This window comes from Rhipicephalus microplus, chromosome 7 (genome assembly GCF_043290135.1).
Source record: "Rhipicephalus microplus isolate Deutch F79 chromosome 7, USDA_Rmic, whole genome shotgun sequence".
NCBI classification, from domain to species: domain Eukaryota; kingdom Metazoa; phylum Arthropoda; class Arachnida; order Ixodida; family Ixodidae; genus Rhipicephalus; species Rhipicephalus microplus.
Window position 1 is genome coordinate 87,094,456 of NC_134706.1, and position 20,823 is coordinate 87,115,278.

General features: G+C 43.3%; 1 protein-coding gene across 4 annotated transcripts in view; it reads left to right on the forward strand.

Annotated features, from left to right (window-relative positions):
• The first annotated feature begins 342 nt into the window (after positions 1–342).
• LOC119179149 (protein argonaute-2-like) overlaps positions 343–20,823 on the forward strand; it is a 35,063-nt gene continuing 14,582 nt past the window's right edge. Inside the window, exons 1-4 of one of the 4 annotated variants that reach the window (XM_075869426.1) lie at positions 386–517; positions 2,545–2,710; positions 6,439–6,650; positions 19,019–19,125. In XM_075869426.1, coding sequence (XP_075725541.1) covers positions 6,527–6,650; positions 19,019–19,125 — 231 coding nt within the window. In that variant the 5' untranslated portion in view covers positions 386–517; positions 2,545–2,710; positions 6,439–6,526. Of the gene's footprint in view, positions 518–2,544; positions 2,711–6,438; positions 6,651–19,018; positions 19,126–20,823 lie in introns of all 4 variants that reach the window. The other 3 variants (XM_075869428.1, XM_075869427.1, XM_037431430.2) reach the window with 3 other exon arrangements.

Here is a 20,823-nt window from a genome sequence, read left to right on the forward strand (position 1 = left end):
ACGTTTCCAATATATGAAAAGTACGCTCTCAAATTCGTGGAACTCCGTTCGACAATTTTGTAACGAAGTTTCTAAATCAAAATCGGGCTTTGATTTTTCCTTTGCTATCAAATGTATGGTGGTGAAATTATTGGCGTTGGAGTTCTCAGAGTAAGATTTGTCGATCTAAAGCAATTCGTTTCTTCACATTGGTGTCCCTTCAATACGAGCTCAGTTTTCGTCCCGCTTGGAAACGGCGAACAAGAGCGGAAGTGTTTTCTCCGGGAGCGCAATGCAAACGTGGCGCCATCTATCTCGCGCAGCAACAGCTCACGCGGAGTACGACAACCCCACCCGTCGTCATCGGCGGAGTCAGCAACGGCGCAGGCGGTCGCGGCGAGTGTAAGAGGAGGCCGCAGACAAGCACAGCTGCTGCAATCAGCAGCCGCTTAGAGCAGCATGGCAGCGCGCGGTCCCGGTCGGGGCGGCGGCGTCGGGCGAGGCGGAGGTCCCAGACGTGGAAGGGGCCGCGCTAGAGGTGAGACTTCTTTCCAACCAGATCACTACACAGGCATCCGATCACACGACGAGGCACATGTATCGTGCGATGACGTGGCGTGTACGGTCTATTCAGTGCAGCTCGTTCATCGTAGCCACAACTGCAGTGCAGCTGGAAAAGTTGGCAGATCCCACCTACTGTGTTAATCGATGATGTGCGAAGCACGAATGAGGAAGGCTCACACATGTCACCTAAAATGAGCACAACGTTACGAGGCGGACGTAAAGTATGCCTTACATGGTCATGTCATGATTTATGTTTGGGTGTATCATTTGCTTTCGTCGTCTATCCACGTCACGTGATACCAAATTTAGTAGCACGTGACATGATATGTGGAGCTAGCTAAACGGCCGCGAGCACGCTATGAGCGCAGCATGTAGTCATGTTTTACATCACACGCATGTCATGATTAACACGTTTGGACGTGTCATTTACTTTCGTCGTCTATTCACGACACCTGGCACCAAATTTGGTATATGTGGAGCTAGCGAAACGGCTGCGAGCGCGCTATGAGCGTGGCATGTGATGTTTTACATGACACGCATGTCATGATTATCATACTTGGACGTGTCATTTACCTTCGTTCACGTCACGTAATACCAAATTTAGTATATGCGGAGCTAGCGAAACGGCTGCGAGCGCACCATGAGCGTGGCGTGTAGTCATGACCAGTCATAACCTGAAAATCAAGACACGCATGTCATGATTTTCACGTTAGGGTCTGGTGTCATACCATACCATTTTTGCAAAATTTGGTGTGAACGAAACCATGTAAATTTGGTGTGAACGAAACCAGCTCGTGCCATGTACTGCGCAATGGAAGCCGATATTATTCAAGAAAACGTGTCGGAAATGCATTGAAAAGACACCTCGCCCCTTCCTGTCCCCTCTGTGTAACAGCCAGTTATTCTACCTACAAATTATGCGTGGAATGCCGAAAAAGTGAGCAAAAAATTTGACTCACGCAGTCTCTACAAGCACTTTAAATAAAGGTTAAACTATAAACAACATAACCAAAATTTTTATTATATGAGCAACAACGATCACAACATTGTAATATGATCGGAACCCTCATGTGTGACTATAGTGTAGAGCACTCAGCAGGTGTCGAACACCGGCTGAAATGTGTTGAACAATAGCATTTTACCTGGTTCGGCCTTTAGGAACTACAAAAGAAACGCTTGCTACTTGAATCGTTCGAGTTAAATGTTGACGCTTTACTGTGTTAAGCAAAGCGCCTGTATTGCGTGTCCGCTTCTTGCGAGTTCATTCATCGCTATTTTTCTCGTCATCAGTGTGTACCAACAAGCCCGAACTTCAAAAATGCTTTCTCAATAATCCCCAATCTAAGATAACACTAGGTGTCATTACTCTACCGTATATAACCAATAACGCTATGAAACAATACGTTATTGAGATAGATAATACTATAAAATCTAAATCCAAATACGAGGCCGTAAAACGATCACTTAATCTTAGATCCGCTAGGCCGTAAGCATTTGAGGACTCCGAAATACCGCGCTATCAATGGCCTCATCGAGGCAACTTATTGGTTGCGGCTCGATGATAACGCGCTGATAAGGGAGATTACGCCAGCATTATTACGCCAACGCGATTACGCCAACGTGGTAAAACGACGAGGCTGGAACCCTCGAACTGCTCCACGACTGAGCTATTCATATTTTGCCTTACCAAGAGATGCACTGCCAAAAATTGCGTGTATTTACGGACAGAAAAGCGGACATAGTGTCCAGGAAATAAACACACTCCGGCCCTTCGCCAATATCAAGGATACAGCGCACGTGATGTTTCGCTGAATAGTCCAAAAAACAAGCGGCTCCTCCGTCAACAATAAACTAGACGAAAGTATTCATTTGCAATACGGATGACCTCCAGAAGTTTATACTAATATGGCCGTCGCATACCATCATTGCATCCATCGCGGCGACGTGTTCTGCAGCGCTTTCATTCTACGAAACTGTATTTGCTCCCCAACGGTGGTTTAGGCGGGCATCGCGGAAAGAGGAACCATTCGACCGTGGCGCCATCGTCACTCATCTGTCGGTAGTCACTACTCTAGTCACTATCTCGACTACCCTCCTCGAAGGCAGGACGTACACACGGAAGGGGACCCGGCTGGCGTTGCTTTTTTATCTGTTCTGCATCTTGGAGGTGAGTGCCTCACTTCTCATTTACTCACCGTTTGGGTTACAGCTCGTGCCAAAAGCACAACAACCGCACTCCACGGTTACCTAACACACACTGCCTTTATTTTACAGTCGCCTTGAAATCCTAGATGCCAGAGTGGCGCCCCCTGGCATCCTCACATCGCCAATATGCTCACAGCTCGTGCCAATAATGATCTGTGTCATGTAGTACCTACGCAATATCTCAGATTAGGCCGCTTCGAATAAAGTCGAGGCCATAAACGCAGCGCTCCTTTGTCGATGTCGTTTTCGCGCGGCTTGTATCATGCATGCTTTTTCTGAGATGGAGTGCGTACTGAGAGCAGAAAATACAGCATTTACGGAAATCGCGGATTGATTGCGTTGGTCGTGTTTACATTTCGAGCGTGACATTTTAATGGCGCTCTGATTACTTTCCACGGCAGTTGCAATGCTCTATGCCGACAGTGGTCGGGCTTGTCAGGACTGTAGTGCAGCCGTGTAATGTGTGCGCCTCCCTTTATGCTGGCGGCGTTAGGTGAGCCTCTGTTTACGGTGCCAGTACGCCGCTGCGCAGTAAGGCGAGAGGATATCTACCGTGAAATCTCGGCGCGCTGCAGCCTACCGGCGTGTTCTCCCCGTCGGGCCGAAGTTCATCTCCTCTGAGTCGTCTAATAAAAGGTGGCTGAAGGGAGGTAGCACCGAGGTGCGAGCAGCCACGGAGAACTTTTATCTAAAGAAATCTAAAACAGCATGCGAATTCGACCCGAAAGCTAGAAACCACGACTCATAAAACGCGTTCTAAAAAATAATAAAAAATGGCAGTGGCTTGGCTCAGCTATGCCAGGATATACGTAGTGTTAGAAAAGGTTCAGCTGATTATTCTTAGCTTTCCAGATATCACGCTTACAGCTGTTCCTATGACACACACACGGTAAACGCATTATGTGGCACATGTATATTTATTTTGCCGGGCAACTACTTAGGGATCCGATGAGTTAAGCTTCTTCGCTCTACTGCACCGTTGAGCGGCATTTGCACTCTCCTTCTCCATGGCTATACCACAGTGGCAAACACCAGTCAGAGGCGCTATCAAGCGGCTCCAGCGCAGTGTCAGATGGCAACTGCACAGGGAAGGCGCGCGCGTCGGCGTCCGTATGTCTACCAAGGCTATGACGGCCCTCCACTGGAAAGCACACACCGGCAGCGGCCGAGTGCGAGGGAGTTGCCGGCTCCGGTGCGTGACACCACTGATCGTCTGCGCAGCGCATCGAATTGCGCGCACACCGGCGGCGGCGGTGTATCATTGCGCATGCGCAGACCACTGCCACGCGAAATTGGCTCAGCGAGGCCAGTGTGGCTAACGCTACAAAAGAATCTGCGCTTCGCCTGCCGCGGTGGTATAGTGGTTACGGTGGTCGGCTGCTGACCCGAAGGCCACGTGTTCGATGCCGGCCGTGGTAGTCGCGTTGTGATGGACGGGTAGTGGTAGAGGCCCGTGTACTGTGCAATGCCAGTGCACTTTAAAGATGACCACATGGTAAAAATTTCCGGGCCCCTCTAGCACGGCGTCCTTCATAATGACGATATCATTTTAGGACGTAAAACCCCAGGAATATTTTTTAAAAATGCTAATCTCCAATTTGGTTAATACAAAATTTTCTGTGTACAGCAATCGTAGAATCGTAGTGAATGAAGAATATGATCCATATGAATTTTTTTTTCATACAGAATACATGAGTAAACGAGACATCCAAACCTTACTAGGGTGCATTTAACCTCATGCAGCTATCTTCTGACAGTTCGAATAGTGTGCTTATGCAACACTGGTAAGTGACACCTATGCATGCAAGAACTTATTACCTGTGCGATAAGGTTTGGAAGGGGAAAGAACACCACAATTAAGAACAGGATATATTGAATATATTGAAATCAGAACAAAAAAGGATATGTTTTTGTAATGAACCAATAGAGCTGTATCAAAGTGACAATTCCTGCTATTAAAGTGACAATGCGATGCTACCTCCCATTGAGTATTTGCAGCAATGTTTAGATGCACAGATGAAAAAAAAAGGAATACGAAGACACTGCTAACTACTGGCGTTTATTAAAGCCTTTGCAGATTATATGCCTGGTGTTATCTCCAGTTAAAGACTGCTGGTCAAAGATTGGAAAAGTGAAAAAAAAACATTCAAACCATAGTGGGGCACTTACATGAAGGTAGTTGATTCTATCAAGGTGAAGCTTCATTGAAAAGTTGTGTTCTTTTTCTTCAGTTCTGTTCCAAGTTTGCAGAGTGGGCGCTACTTAATATCTTTTATGTCACTTCCACCTTGAGAGGACGGAGTTATTACCTTAATGTTCTTAATGAAATAGAATCAATTCATTTTTAACTTGGAAACAGAGTTGATACCTTAATATTATGACTGAAATAGAATCAATTATTTTTTTCAATTGGAAACAAATCATACAACTTATTTCAGCAGAAGCTTTTAGATTCACAAAAGCTTTGCTTTTTTACACACTCTCAAGTCTATGTACTTTCGTCATTACTAGCTTATAAATAGTAAAATGGTTTACATGATGGGTTGCAATAGTGCCAACTTTTGTATACTAAAGCGGAAACCTCTTATTCTTTTTAGAAAGAACTGAAATATTACAGGGCAAGTAATTGCTTCAGGTGATTAGTGTCAAGATGTTTTTGAAGCCCATATACACTTACTTTTATATTTTGTTGCATATATTTGATTAGACACTCTTGTTATAAATATACTGTTTTTCAAGTTCTGTTAGTGTTATACCTGGGATATAATTATTATTCACAGTGCAGCAGAGGGCACAGAAATAAATAAAAATTGTGTTTTTTAAACATGCTCATGGACTAAATTCAAATACAATACAGTGAATCTGATAATTTGTGAAGATCGATTTCATGTGACAGATCCAATGGCAAGCTGTCTTGGCTGCATTTTTTTTACTCCTTGAGTCAATTGTTACTAAGTTGATATATATTAATATGTAAATTTGTGAGCTGTCAGCATATCAAGGGCTTACGAGATATGTCAATCGGACCGATGCCTAAGGAGTAGCTGATGGTACAATATTATGCCTGCACTCACATCTGGGCTTTTAAGAGCACAGACTTCCGGTTTATCAAAATCAGGTGCATGCCACGGTGCCATGATGTGCATATCATAATTTATGCCAGGTAAAACAGCGCTTCATTGTAGCTTGTTGAGTCATATATGAGCACATATATATTGTTTATTACATTGTTTTAAACAAGGATAGCCAACATTGCAAACACACTCGTCATTGCTTCAATAGGATGCCTGATGAATCTTTTCTGGAGCATTTACAACCACTAGTGTGGTTATGTACACCACCTGAAATTCCAAGGTTCAAATGCAGCCGCAACTGATATTTACTGCATCTTTTCATTGAAATTTTTCACTTGTTGTGAAGCTGCCATTATTGGCAACAGATGTACTGTTGTACTGTCTCCTTAATGCTTACTCAGAGATTTCCAAAGTGCATTCTTGCTGTTGCTGAGTTACCATAGGCAGGGAATCACATGTGGCTCATACCCACATCCCACAGACAGTAGTGTGCAGGTATGCACACATGTCACGGATGAAAAAGGTTTGACATCGTGTTAGACAAGCATGTCATGTTATTTATGTCACGAGGTCATGACACAGCAGTTACAATGTCGCACTATTTATTCTCTTATAGGCGCTGCTTCTATTGTTCTTCGGCCAGCTGTCACCTCTCATGCTAGCACCACTATGATTGTTCATGCCACAAGCACCTTGGTGACCTGATGTTGCATGAATTTGTGTCACCATATCACCAGCAAATTATCGAGCGCCATCATTTTTGCTGCATCCTCCACTGCCAATTCTGGACGGTTCAGTGTTCAGTCCCGCAGCATGGAACAGTGACAGGTGATAAAGCAGCTCATAAGCACACCCATATTTTTGTTGCATGAGGCTATAGCACTACAGTCAAGATTTTATACTCATCTTTAATGTTCTTTCACGTTAGTGAATGTGAAACAAACCTGTACCATGTACGTGATGTTTACTTTGTTGTCATTATTGAGTTTAAAATTTTCTTTAGACATCGCACATTTAAAGCATAACCTTCAAAAGCTGACCTTAAAGACCCGCATTTTTGCATTGAATTTTACACTAGCAACCTCGAGCCGTAGTGAGTGCTTACATTCAGTGCTGGCAACCTAGTAAGAGTATTGTAAACATCGCTGCACATTTTTACTGTGTTCGACAGCATACCAAATTAGTCAGCTAGAGCACAAAAAGTCATAACACCACCCATTAAGGCATCCAAATTTTCGTTCGAAATTTTACATTACTTCAGTGGGTTGAGCGGCAGTGCCATGAAGGAGTTTGGATAAAAAGTCAGCGACTATACCTTGATTTTGAGAGCACATGCTTAGGCCACTTTTCAACTAGTAAGATCAGACCCATCATTCCCAACTTGTATAACAATTAAGAAGTTTAATCTGTGACGAGTAGCAGCTTTCCTGTTGCAAAGCAAAGCCTCTAGCTGAAATTTCGTAACATCATTTTCAAATATGATTGTGGCTTTCGTAAGTCTTTTCATGTGACCCTAGACTTGGTGGCCTTTTTGACTGTATACTTTTGTTACTTGACATATGCTTTCAGGTTGAGACATTGTTTCCATATTTTTCTACAGCTCTTGATAGGGCTTCTCACTACATATTTTATTAACACAGCAAAACATTCCTCCGAATGTGCTCACTTGGGTTAAAGACTCTCTTTTGTGCAGACCTCTGTTTAGATCTGTTAATAATGACTTTTCTTCTGCTTATGGGACATCTGCTGTATCCCAAGGAAGTGTACTCAGCGGAGGCCTGTAGCCAGAAGGGTGCCCAAGGAGTTTGTCCTCCCTCCCCCCGAATTCGCATGTTGTGGGTTGTCCTACTGAGCATAAGCAATGAAGAAAGTCATTTTCCATGGCCATCAACATGTGCCCCCCACCTAAAAACATTCCTGGCTACGGGGCTGTCTCTTTATGAGCTCGTTATTTCTTCTTGTTCATTATTTGTTTGTTTTTACCTCGCATTGTCTACATGTGTATGAAATACAGTGTTTCAAAAAATGTGTCCAATATTCTTTAAAATTAGAGAAATGAGGTACTTGAGTGCTAGTTATGGCATTGCCCTTCCTGTGAAAAAAGGAATCTTCAGATAGGCACAAACATTAATTGCGGTAGTAATTATGGTAATTAAGACAATTACCTTTTTACCTGTGATAGTAGCTGGTCAAATCGGATGGGCAAATTCAAGTCCTTTCTACAAAAAGTCTATAGCCACTTCGAAATTTAGAAAAAGCAGCCACTGATAATCACCATGGAGTGTTGCAATCTGCCTAATTTAGCTGTGACGAAATGAAAACCAATGCACCAGACAGCACATCTACCATTCATTTCGACAGCACCCTCAGTGTTTCTCTAGCCGTTATCAACCGTCAATTTAGACATTTTGCTTTATGTCTGCTTATCGACGCTCACTTAGTCTTCTCCCCCAATGCAAGATAAACAGTGTCGCCATGGAGGGCATTGTCGAAGTGAATGGTAGATGCACTGTTAGGTGCGTTGCTTTCGGTTTCGCCAGCTGATTGAGCAGAATGTATTGTTCTGCGGTGATTACCTGTGGCCACTTTTCCTAAATTTTAGACTGGCTATGGATTATTTGTAGGAAGTGGTTATATTCGCCCATTCCACCCGACTGGCTATTAGCACTGGTTAAATAGATAATTGTGTTACTTTATAGACTTACTGCCGTAATTAATGTTTGTACCTATCTGAAGATGCCTTCTGCCATAGGAAGGCAAGGCCGCATGTAGCATGCAAATGCCTCTTTTCTCTAATTTTTAAAAACATTTGACACATTTCTTGAGTGATCTGTTGATGTTATCTCTAATGAGTCATTCAATGCCAAATCATCCAACGTTTTTTCGACCATCATGAATGTGGCTGATAAAACTTCCACATATTTCTTGAAGTGCGAAACTCGTCCTGGTCATTTATTTTTGTTGCCAGAAATTTTCCCGCCCTATTTATGAGAGCCTATTGTTTGGTGCCAAGTAAGGTAAGAGGTGTCAAACAATTTTTTTCAAAGGAAGTTTTTGGAATGCACTCGATAAAAGACATTTCTGGCAAGGTAATAAAGTTAATTAACTTTAAAATAATGACTTAATTATGTACATCGATTCTTTGAGGGCTTTTCACATGAGCAATATTGAATAAAGTAGCCACATTTGGGATTTTTTTCGAGAACATCATAAGTTCCAAGGACACAAATAAAATATGTGCTGGTGGCCTGTCAACATGCTACAAATTAAAAATAAATTAGGCACTAATGTTATAGCGATACTCTGTAAAAATTGTGAGTGTCACTTTGTTTGAAAAACCTCTGTATTCAGCATCAAAAACTTGCCGTGGTGGTCGGACTACAAATATGCACAAAATTTCATTTTGAAGCTCTATGGACAAGCTAATTAAAGGTGGAATTACTAGAGAGTAGTATTTTTAAACTTGAAAAATAATTTTCTTGAAATATGTATCTGCAGCAGCTTTTCGCCTGCGTAACTGAAACGACATGACGCACTCGCAAGGGCAATCTTCTGAAAATTCCTATTGACCTGGAATACAGAGAGCGAATTTGGTGCTTTCTACAGAGTAATTGAAGTAGGAATAGGGTTATCATCTGCATTCCATTGCCAACGGAGGGGTGCTACAAGGACTGGGTTCAGTGTGATGAGTTCCAGCTGAGCCATGCAGGTTTATAGATATAAAGTCAGACATCCTGCTTTTCTGGGGAGTTCTTCAAATGCAGTAGGTGTGTTTTATACACTTAATAAAAATATTTGCTCATACTCAGTACATATGTCTTATAGCATGCTAGTAGCATTGATGCAGTACACTGATAAATGCTATCGTAAAACAACCGCTTCTTATTTTTCCGGCTTTCTGGAGAGCACCCTGCTCCCTGACACCCAAAGCCTATTATATGAATACAGAATCGAAAAAAAAAAACTTTAAGTTAACAACTGGCAGCCAAGGCGATAGTCTCATTTATGTTGTGCGTAACGGATAATTGTGTACTGTACTTTTTAACGGCTTGATGGCTCATCTGGGAGTCATCACCAGTGGCATAGCCAGGAAGGCAAGAGGAGCTGCTTAACCCCCCCCCCCCCCCCAGCACAGTCCAGGTATTTTTTATCCTAAAGCCGTGGATTGTCCATTTACTGTGACTAGTTCATGACTGCCTAGTTTATTGATGAATCAGCAGAAGGCGCTAGTGCGAGTGACAGACAGACAGACGGACAGACAGATTCACGGTTACCAATAAAACCCTCTAAATCTTTGCCCCACACATCATCATTCACTTCGTAGATATGCTGTGATTTCTTTAGTTCTGCATGTGCATACCTACATGCACACATACAAACACACAAGAATTCACATAAAGTATGACCGAAGTCCCCTTCTCCTCACATACCACCCCCACGCGAAAACTATCTTTTTGCTACGCTACGGGTCTCCACACTCTAGCGACATTCATTGTAGCGCAACTCTGTTGGCAAGTAAGTGCAGATGAAAGCCCCATTCTAATTTCAATTGCTCCGCATCAAGCTTGCTGTGTGTACCTCAGGTCTGTGGAAGTCTGTTGGAGATTGCCCTTGTGAGTGCTTCATGCCACTTGAGTTAAGTAGGGGTAAAGCTGGTGGAGATACATAATTTCAAAAAAATACTTCTCAAATTTAAAAAATAATACCCTTTAGGAACTTCACCTATATCGAGGTACTACATAGAGCTTCAAAATGAAATGTTGCTCATATTTTTTGTCCGACCACCAAGCAAGCTCTTTTGATGTTGAATACAGAGCTTTTCCCAAAAAAAAAGAGTCATTCACGACTTTTTAGACTATCTGCGAAACTTCGGTGCGTAAATTATTTTTCATTAGTAGCATGTCAAAAACGTCACCAGCACATATCTTATTTGTGTCCTTGGAATTTGCCATGTTACCAGAAAAAAATCTCAAACCTGGCAACATTGTTGAATATTTCTCGTTGGAAAAGCTCTCGAAGAATTGATATACATAAGTAAGTTATTATGCTGGAAATGCCCTTTATTGAGTGAATTCCAAAACAACTTTTGAAAAAAATTGTTGTTTGACGACTTTTAGCTCTGTCGGCGCCATACTACACACTCTCATAACTAGGGAGCAAAATTTTTGGCAATGGAATTAAATGACCAAGACGAGTTTCAAACTTCGAGAAACGTGAAAGTTTTTTTCCGCCATATGCGTGATAGTAAAAAAAAAGATGGGTGATTTTGCATGGCATAACCCTAATCCTTGTATTGTTTAATACATTGAATTACTCATCTGCCCCTTTTGCCTCAACTAATATTCTTAGCCAATATTTTGGTGTGTTTATGAAGTTGTTTGTGCTTTCAGCCATTTCATTCTGTGTTATATGTATTAGTATTTATTATGTGTGATCATTTATTTTTGTGCTGCAAGCCAGTGCCTCTAAAAAGGCATATCGTTCTCGCACTGTTTTTTGCTCTGTACTCGCCTGGTGAGGTTGTGCTGACAGAATGATTTTCCTCTTTTTTAGAAAAGAAGTCTGCACAATACTGTTACAATAGGAAAACTACACAGGTGTTTGGGTATTTGAAAGTTATGATATTCCTTCTTCGTATTTTGAATTCCAGATACAAAGCCCCCAAAGCAAAATTAAATTTTTTACAAATTTTTTCGCGCAATTTGTAACATGTCTGAGCTGTATTTCGTTTTATGATCATGGGAAAATAAAATTCGATTTCAATGAACAGGAAACTTGTCCTTGTTGGTTTTTAGACATTTGAATTTACTTCGTGATTTTTTTATCATGTTCAGGTGCAGTAAAATGATCTGAGGTAATGCTGCCACAGGATTAGTTGGAATAGTGGCTTGGGAAATTTTGAATGACCTTGTACTCACAGAAGAAAGATCTGCTGATGATTACGATCTGCTGATTGCATTGCGGAGATATCCGTGATAGTTGAATGGGTTGTACATTCTATGTGTTCTACGTGTTCTCTGGTGTACTATTTTCTTTTTACGGAAGTAGTTGGCAGCATGTTACCTACGCCGTTTTACGTAATCAAGGGAAAATATTTTTTGCAGTGTGGCATCATATCACTTTGTCATCTCTCACTGACTGTAAACAGATAAGTAATACAAAACAAGCACGAAGGTTAACTAGACTACGTCCCCTTTGCCATCCTACATGAGGGGAGAGGTGAATAATAGAGTAAAAAAAGAGAGAGAGAATGCACGATATACAAAGTAGAATGAGATTCACATTGCACACTACACACACAGTACAGGGTTTCACATGCAGTCGCTCAGTGATGTTGCCTTCAGGAATCGTAGAAGGGCTCGTGTGGATTTCTAGGCTCCTTTACTTGAAGACCATGCCCGCAAGATCGTTTCCTGAGTAAAGGAACTAACTGTCAACTTTAAGTGGCTGTGGTGATGACTCCAAGCCGGGCAACGCGTTATCGACATCCGTCTCGTCTTATCAGCACCGCCAGCCACTTCTCGCTTTGTCAACATTAAAAAGCCTGCTATCGGGATTGTCATTGGATACGCGCAACGATCTCTCTCTCTCTCTCTTCTGGACAGTTAGCATTGCTTGGTGAGGATGAAGCTCTTTATTATTCATTCGAAAGGTCTTTCTGTTTGCAGTTTGCAGTCATATATGCTATACCGATACCTCTTATCCACGCCAGTAACGGCGAGCTATTTACCGTGGCATCGAAATACACGCAGCTATACGTTATTCGCACATGACTACGCTTACTCTGCTACACTCGGCTACACGTTATTCTGTATTGGTGGTTGCGCGCTCGTGTCCAAGTGCACGCAGCGGTGCTTTCCTATGCGGCGCTTGAGTTGATTGTCAGCGAATGAGAGGTGTTGCTTGCAGCCCAAAGATGATATGTACGTTCTGGGCTGCCACATTTATGCAACAGGCCCGTGCGATAGAAATGGAGGCACTCTGTACCTCCATAGAACACGTTTTATGTTCTCATATCATCGCCAGGTCAGCTCTTTATCAACTGGACGGAGAGAGTGGACATTTCAACCCTTGATATCACTACATATAGGCTCGCCACAAGAGTTCTGTTTTTCTGTCATCTTCCCACAGCTCTCCTTTTAGCTTCCGACTTGTCCGTACGGCAGCTTCGTCATTGAAGCTCCCCATTGCCGCAATGGGGTAGTTTGCTAATCTAATCACCGAACTTGTCATAGAAAGACCGTTTGGTTGTTTCTTGACTGAAGCATAAAAATTAATTTTAGTTGGAACACCACGTGGTGTAAATCATGTCTTCATGTGGAACAAAGTGATAATTTCCTGAAATTCCTGATTATTTTCTGCTGTGTGTTTAGAACAAATGTTCGACGATATTTAGTACGATGTTCACTTCTGTGGGAGAGGTTTGAGCAGACAACTAATTGATTTTGACTGTAAGCTCGAAAATTTATACACTTGAGGTGTCCAAAAGAATCTTCAACTTCAAGTGTACCTGTCGTAGTCACTATTATATTTATTCAGACATTCATATAAGGCGCACTAATGAAATGAAAATATGCTAGCATAGAACATCGCAGAAAAACTTCCGGAGACGTATATGATAAAAAGTTGTGGCAATATCATTGGACTTCAAGCATTTTACACAAACACCTTTGCATAATATGCAAATGAAATTTGGCATGGAAACAAACAATATTTTAGAATAATATTCCCTGCAAACAACACCGAGACGATATTCAGGGAAAGTCGGGAGGCTCAGACGGGACATGATTTTTTGTATTGAAGATAATTTTTCTGTCCAACCGCTTCACCTTATTCAATGCTATAAATCAGTGCCATATTTTTTTAGACTGTTGCCAAAATGGCTGAGATAATTGGCATGGAATGATCCCAGGAGGATGTTCTACAATGTATTATAGCATTCACTGTTTTTGCGCTACCGTTTTAGATATTCCGGTGATATTTGACAGATAGATGCACATCCAGAACATGTGTGCTGTGAAAATATTCTTCAAACGATATATCCTACCGCCTTGGCTTGAAATAATGGGTTTCAACCAGCTTCAATCATTATAACTTCTTTCTCGCACTCTCCTTTAGGTTTGTGACGAACACTGGTAACTATTTCCACGTCTGATAGCTCTGGGTAAATACTGAAGTCCACGTGGGTCGTTTAATCTTCCGCGAGGCCGCTTTGCTTGTAGGGAAGGACTTCTCTTTGCCATCCTGACCTGCCTTTGCACGTTCCTTTTTGGGGGTAGCAGTTTTCATTTGGGTGTGTATTCCATTCCACATTCTCCTCATACACAATTCTCATCCTCACAATTCCGATTATCGCTGAGATGTCGCGCCATCTTTATCCAACTGCCCAACATAGCGTACTGTTAAGCCATTCTGATCGTTGAAGAAGGGCAACGAGAACATAGCATCGGATAGAATAGAATATCACTCCAGTCCTTCTTTCCTGCCGAACATTCACTGCGCCGTGAAGACCACAGAATTGTAGCCGTTGCCTTAATATATATATATATATATATATATATATATATATATATATATATATATATATATATATATATATATATATATATATATTATAGTGATTAAGAGCGGCAACGATGCTTGCGCGCGGCCAGAGGGACGAGAAGGAAGACGAGGTCAGGTAAAGAACAGTGACCCTACCTAACGCCTGCTTCCTCGCTCATTGGCCACACTTTCCTATTCCCCACATTATTGAAACTGGAAAACAGAGGTAAACATGAAATCGGCAATTGAAACTAATTAATCAAATCACAATATTACGATAGAATATGATGAAATTTCCGCCCACAATCTAAGTTCTAATCTAAGAGTTTCTTCAATAACAGGTAAGACGATTACATAGTTCATGTAGAAACAAAGAACATAATAGCCACAGACGTGTCTGTGAATAATGATAAGGCTATAGTAGGAATTGCCTCTGATTACCTCGGTCGGTCATTCTCAGCAAGACTGCCAGACTTAACCCCGGTTTTCGAAGCTGAGCTTTTGTCTAATATTTTGGCGCTTCGAAAACTGCCTTCAAATTAAGCCAGTGCAGCCAGCAATACAGATTTTTTTCGTTGTGTTCCGCTCTCGCAGCTTCGGAACAGTCAAGATCCCTATTGACATTGCGCACATTAGTTCCTCGTCAACTGAAACTCCGGTAGTTAGTATAGGTATAGATCCCGGGCCACTGTGGCATACACTTGAATGAAATGGCCGATTCATTAGTCCGAGATTCGCTTGATAGTCCACTGATCTCGGTACTTCCAAAACTGGAATACATATTATCGATTAGATATAGAAAATTAGCTATTTACACAGATATTATGGACATTATTACTAAATGGACGGACCATCTGCACCTGAGATATCTCCTGATACCTGAGTGGAGTCAATCTAGAAAATTAAAAGTTATTTTAACCAAACTTCGATGTCGTGTCCCCCCATTAAACTTTTATTTACACAGAGCTGGTCTTGCGATACCTCCCCTGTGCCCATTCTGCGAAGAAACGGAAACAATTGAGCAGCACTTTATATCACGTCGGAACTATTCTATAATTAGGAAAAGAAGTTTACTTGTTTTGTTTTACACAGTAGGTTTAAATTTAACTGCAGATAATGTCCTCAGTTTCGGCGCCTCCGGCTTGGAACATTGCCACAGAAACGTGTTTGATGCGGTATGCATTTTTATTCAAGAATTTAAACGCATGTCAATGTAACGCCTGCCTAAATATATTCTTCGGGAATTCTCGTAATAGGATCGATAACGAGAATGAAAGTCACACATTCATACAATTTCGGTCGGGTGAGGTAAACTCAACTGTCTGGTCTACTCAATGTTTCAGTCTTGTGATAAAATGTTAGCTCTTTTTGGGTGCACGTTAAAGAACCCCAGGTGGTCTAAATTCCCGGAGCCCTTCACTACGGCGTCTCTCATAATCACATGGTGGTTTTGGGACGTTAAACCCCACATATCAATCAATCAAAATGTCAGCTCTTTTTTTGTATTGATTCATCTTCATTTTATTATTACTCCATTTTCAAGAGATAATTTGCTGTTCTTTTTCTTTGTTCTTTTATAATATGCTAAAAATCAGTGAATCACATACAGAATGCTACATGGTTTCATGGGCAATCCCCCAGAAAGGGTATGTGCTGGTGCTTATAGGTAACAAACAAAGAAACGAACAGCCGGCCCAGCGAACGGGCGTTGTCTCTTTGTCTCAATCACTACAATGGCGCAGTCGATGACAACGACGTACTACTTCTTCGATTCATCGTCCGTGGCACCCGCCAGCGTGCATCCGTGGTAAGCCCAGCTTGAGGACGTCGTCAAGGCCTCCTCGGCACCTGCTCACCTGCCGCCACTACCACCACCGTTCGGGGACGGTGTCTCGGCCTCCTCGGCGTTTCCTCACCACTATTGCCGTACCCGTCGACGTCAAAGAACGCCGTCCACGCGTCCTTGACTACGTACCCAGCCGCCGTGAGCACGGAGGCCACCGCGCACTCCGCGATCACCACCCAGGGCTGGTCGGCTGCCTCGGCAGGCAATTGTGCAGAATTATCGCGCATGCTGACGGAACTGTCGTGTCAACTTCACCGAGTGTCGTCGCTTAACTCTGGTTCCTTGCCTGCCGCTTCAGCGTCGTCTATTGTTTGGGCAGTCCCGGTGTTTCGCGCCATCCAGGACGACGTATTCCTGTGGACCATTGATTCTCTCGGCACCCTCCTCGCCAATCCGGAGTATCTCAAGTGGATAATTGCCATTGACAACCTTCGCGATTCCCCCAGGGCATGGGCAGGGCATGCTTACGAGCGCATCAGGCAGCAATCCTGGACTGTAGGATGCGCCAGGCTGAGAAATATCTTTTGCCCTCTTTCACATACGTGTGACCTTATCTCCCCAGACACCATTTCTACCGCGGATAAGGGCTTTGAGGCACATCACATCGACGTTGCCGTCCACCAACTTGCCCTCCCTCGGAGATCGAGCTCACGAAGCGCCGCGCCCCCCTGTGCCCACTCCACGGACAGCTTCCCGGAGTGCGTTGCGGCAATCGTCGACACGAGCTGCACAGTGTACTCCTGCGTGCAGACGTCCGACTCCGCGTTCATGCCTTCCGCACAATTACTTTTGGCGGCGCTTAACACTGTCTATAAACCACAGCAGCCGGCGAGCCAGCCTACAAGCGGGTCAGCATCAGAGTGCTTGAATCCGTGTAAGAAAAGACAGGCAAAAAAAAACGTCATGCCTACACTGTCTCAGCAGTGGGTGCTGCGTTTTATTTGAGGTAGGGAAGGTGTATCACGTGGAACGTGTAAGAAAGATAGAAAAAGTACCCACGTGAAATAACCTTGTCATTCAGCATCAAAGGTAGCCGTTATTCTGAAACGAGGTCTTGGCGTTTAAAGCTCGTCTTGATCGAGAACTACTTAAAATCTACTTGAACTACTTGAACTACGAGAACCACTTTGTCCTTATGGTTTGTTTATTTGTGATAGCGAGATCTGGATGAAATTTTCTTCATATGCACGGCAGCGCACACGCTTGTTCGCGCGCGCGCCGGCTTGCGATCACGAGTGCGCACATGTTTACGCGTGTCATCCTGAAAGCGCGATCGTGTTCTGGTGTGACCTGTTTAGCGTTCCTTTCCCGAGAAGTGCGCCTTTTGTGCGCGCATGTCTCGCCCCGTGTTCTACAGCAAAAGTCGAGATCACAACTCGGCTCACGCGCAGAGCCATGGTTGTCAGCCGCCGGTAGCCGTAACCACATCGCGCGAAATTAGAAAAAAGAAGGTTAGTACCAAGGGCTCGAACCCAGGTGCGCTGGGTGCGAGCCTGCTGCAACAGCATTCAACCACTGAGCCATGCCACGGCTCCCTCAAAACCAGCCGCAGACGAGGCACAAGTCACAACGGCCGGTTCGGCCCGCAGTCAGGAGCCACCTGATCACCTGCCACTTTCGCAGTCATTGGCAGAGTGCGTAGACACTCGTCACTTGGCAAGTGCCGTCTCCCTAAAAACGTCTCAAGTGCCTACTACGCCTGCGGATGATGTCATGCCGGTGCAGCTCACAGTTGCATCTGAAACGAGGCAACTGGCCAGGCCGGTTTCATTGCACGTGTCACATTGGTAAGGGCCACCATCGCAACGACCAGTACATCAGCGATGCCACGGAAGCGTGAATAGATATATATATATATATATATATATATATATACATATATATATATATATATATATATATATATATATATATATATATATATATATATATATATATATTAATATATATATATATATATATATATATATATATATATATATATATATATATATATATATATATATATATATATATATATATATATATGTGTGTGTGTATATATATTCCAGCGGTAGCTGGTATATCACAACAAGAACGCCGCGGAGTAGTTATCCGTCACCGTCGGTGCCCTTAACCACTCTCGCACGAAATAAGCAAAAAAGTGTCTAATACAGGGTTCTAACCTGGGTCTGCTCCGTAATAGCCCAGTCTTCTACCTCCTAGCCATGCCGATGCTCGAAACTACTGTGCACAAGCACCTATACAAGCTTTACGTCGGGAAAGAAACGCGTTTACATGCGCAATATATTGGTATAAGAGTAAAATAACGACTAAAGACGTCGCACATTGCGAATTGTGTTAGTAGTGAGTCGCCGAACGCTTCCTGTCTTTTGCAAAGGGCTAGTCAAAATCTTTCATCGTCATCGGTCACCGAATCATTCAATGTAGTGGGTACCTTGCAAGCAAACTCGTACTGTGGCCGCAAGATAGTTTGCAACGGGTTAAAGAAATGGCGCTCTTCCACCTTTCGCTGTGACTGTGCTGAGCTTTCCGCGCAGGTCTGAAACACAACTGTCCTAGCTGTTCAATAACGTTTAGTTCTGTTTGTTTTGTTTTTTTTTGCTTTATTTGGCTTCGAAAGAATATTCCAGTCATGCACTTCCGCACACTCGAGGTCATTGGGCAATTATTCTCATTCGCTCTGTGCCGCTAATTGAGAAATTATTATACTCCACTGGAGTTCTTAAAGACGTTACTGCCAATAATTAGTATGATGGTTGCAACTAATTATCTTGTTGTTTACTTATTTTTTGTGCGCTTTCAGATGGCCAACATGAGCCTCCGCCAGCTTCTCAGCCAGGGAGACAGGAGGAAGCGTCTTTTATTGAAGCCATGCGTCGGAGGGCTGCTAAAGCTGAACAACCAATACAGGTAAAACAGGCAGACAACGCAGCCACACCTTATCGATGTGGGAGTGGAGTGCGGAAGGAAAGCCATACGCTTTCATGTAACGCAGGCTGCCTAAACTGAATATTTATTGCCTAGTCTTGCCAGATGCTCCAAGATGGTCTGGGTAGGCATCAGGCCTGTCTCGAGCTCTTATGATGTCTGGCCTGTTGTCAAGATAGCCGTTCATAATGGGGTAGGCCAATTAAATCTCTCCCTGGCAAGGAAATCATGTGGTATTTGTTTTTATAGGAGGTTACATGTCTTCAAACTACGTATGGATGGCTGGATAGAAAAAACTTTATTGATTGTCCAGCAGATTAATGGCCCATAGGGCTAATATTTTACTGCGCAACGGGTTAGATACGGATAGGGAGGGGACATTTGCACATGCGCACAGTTTTGATGAGTCAATGTTCTCTCTACATGTTCTTTCCTTTCGAACCCAGGTCCCCTTCCAAATGAATTCCAGTTACGAGTTCAGCGCTGCGTCCCTTGTCTGTTCGTATCAAACCCTTGGCGCTGTAAAATATTCTACGGCGATGTCTCCTTTTCTGTATAGCGTATCACATTCGAGCACAGTTTTGTTTATGTGTGACGAACTAAAAGTGATCTTTTCTGTAACAAAATGTCTATGCTCATCGTCTGCCCACGCAGTGAGTCACCAGCGGAACTTGAGATATTGAACTTTTTGTATCGATGTTGCCTTCGGTGAGAAGTATTTTAGGAAGTTGCAAATTTAGTTCGTATAACCGCTATGGCAAAAAAGAATGTAAATTTTGTCTAAAAAACTCCCAAGCATTTCTCCGAGGGTGAACATGGTTAAGTGCGAATGCACGGGGTGATGCTATGAGGGATATTTATTAATTCGTACTATTATATTTAATAATCACACATGGTGCCTTTATGGTGTAATGGTTCCTGGGAATCGCAATTTGATCACACAGGGGAGTTTACGTTAACTCACTGGCGAATGCCAACGGATTTTAACTTTACTCTCCCTCACGACCCGCTCTCGACGGGAGACTGAGAGAAAAGGCGGGCGCGTGAGAGAGAGGGGTGCGCGCGCAGCTGCAGCGAGCGAGGAGAGCGGAGGAGCGAGCGAAGGGGGAGGGGGTATAAGGCGCGTTACTGACACCGATATCAGCGTCGCGTCCGTGGCTTATTCGGTAGAGCGTCGCGCTGCGGCCCGCCAAGTCCTCTTTCTTTTAAAGATAGAGAGAAGACTGCGGACGCCGCCGACGGCGGTGGATGGTTTGGGGTCGCTTATAAAGTGTATTCACACTTAAAAGTGCAAGGCCTTTAACCGCGACATGCCAAAGAATAAAGAATACAGACGTCGCCATATACTGCAGCCACTCGCTCCACTGGGAAGCCATCTTTTACTATGGCGCCCCTAGTAGACGCTTCTAGCTCTCTGTCAAAGTGAGGTGGCAGTTTTGTGAAAAGAAAACCTATCGAGGGACTATATTTATCTGCTAAGATCTAGTGGCCACATAACATTTTCGAAGTCACTGTTCTTGAATGCGACTGCACATTAGCGTTGTTACTCCTTTAAAACAGGGGCAAGTGCATAGTGCATAGTGCTCTTTTGTAGCGGCCGCTTATCAGCACGCTTACATGCCATCATCGACCAGAAAAGGAAGCAACGTTATATGCCCTTCAGTTCGGTGACGTCCGCGG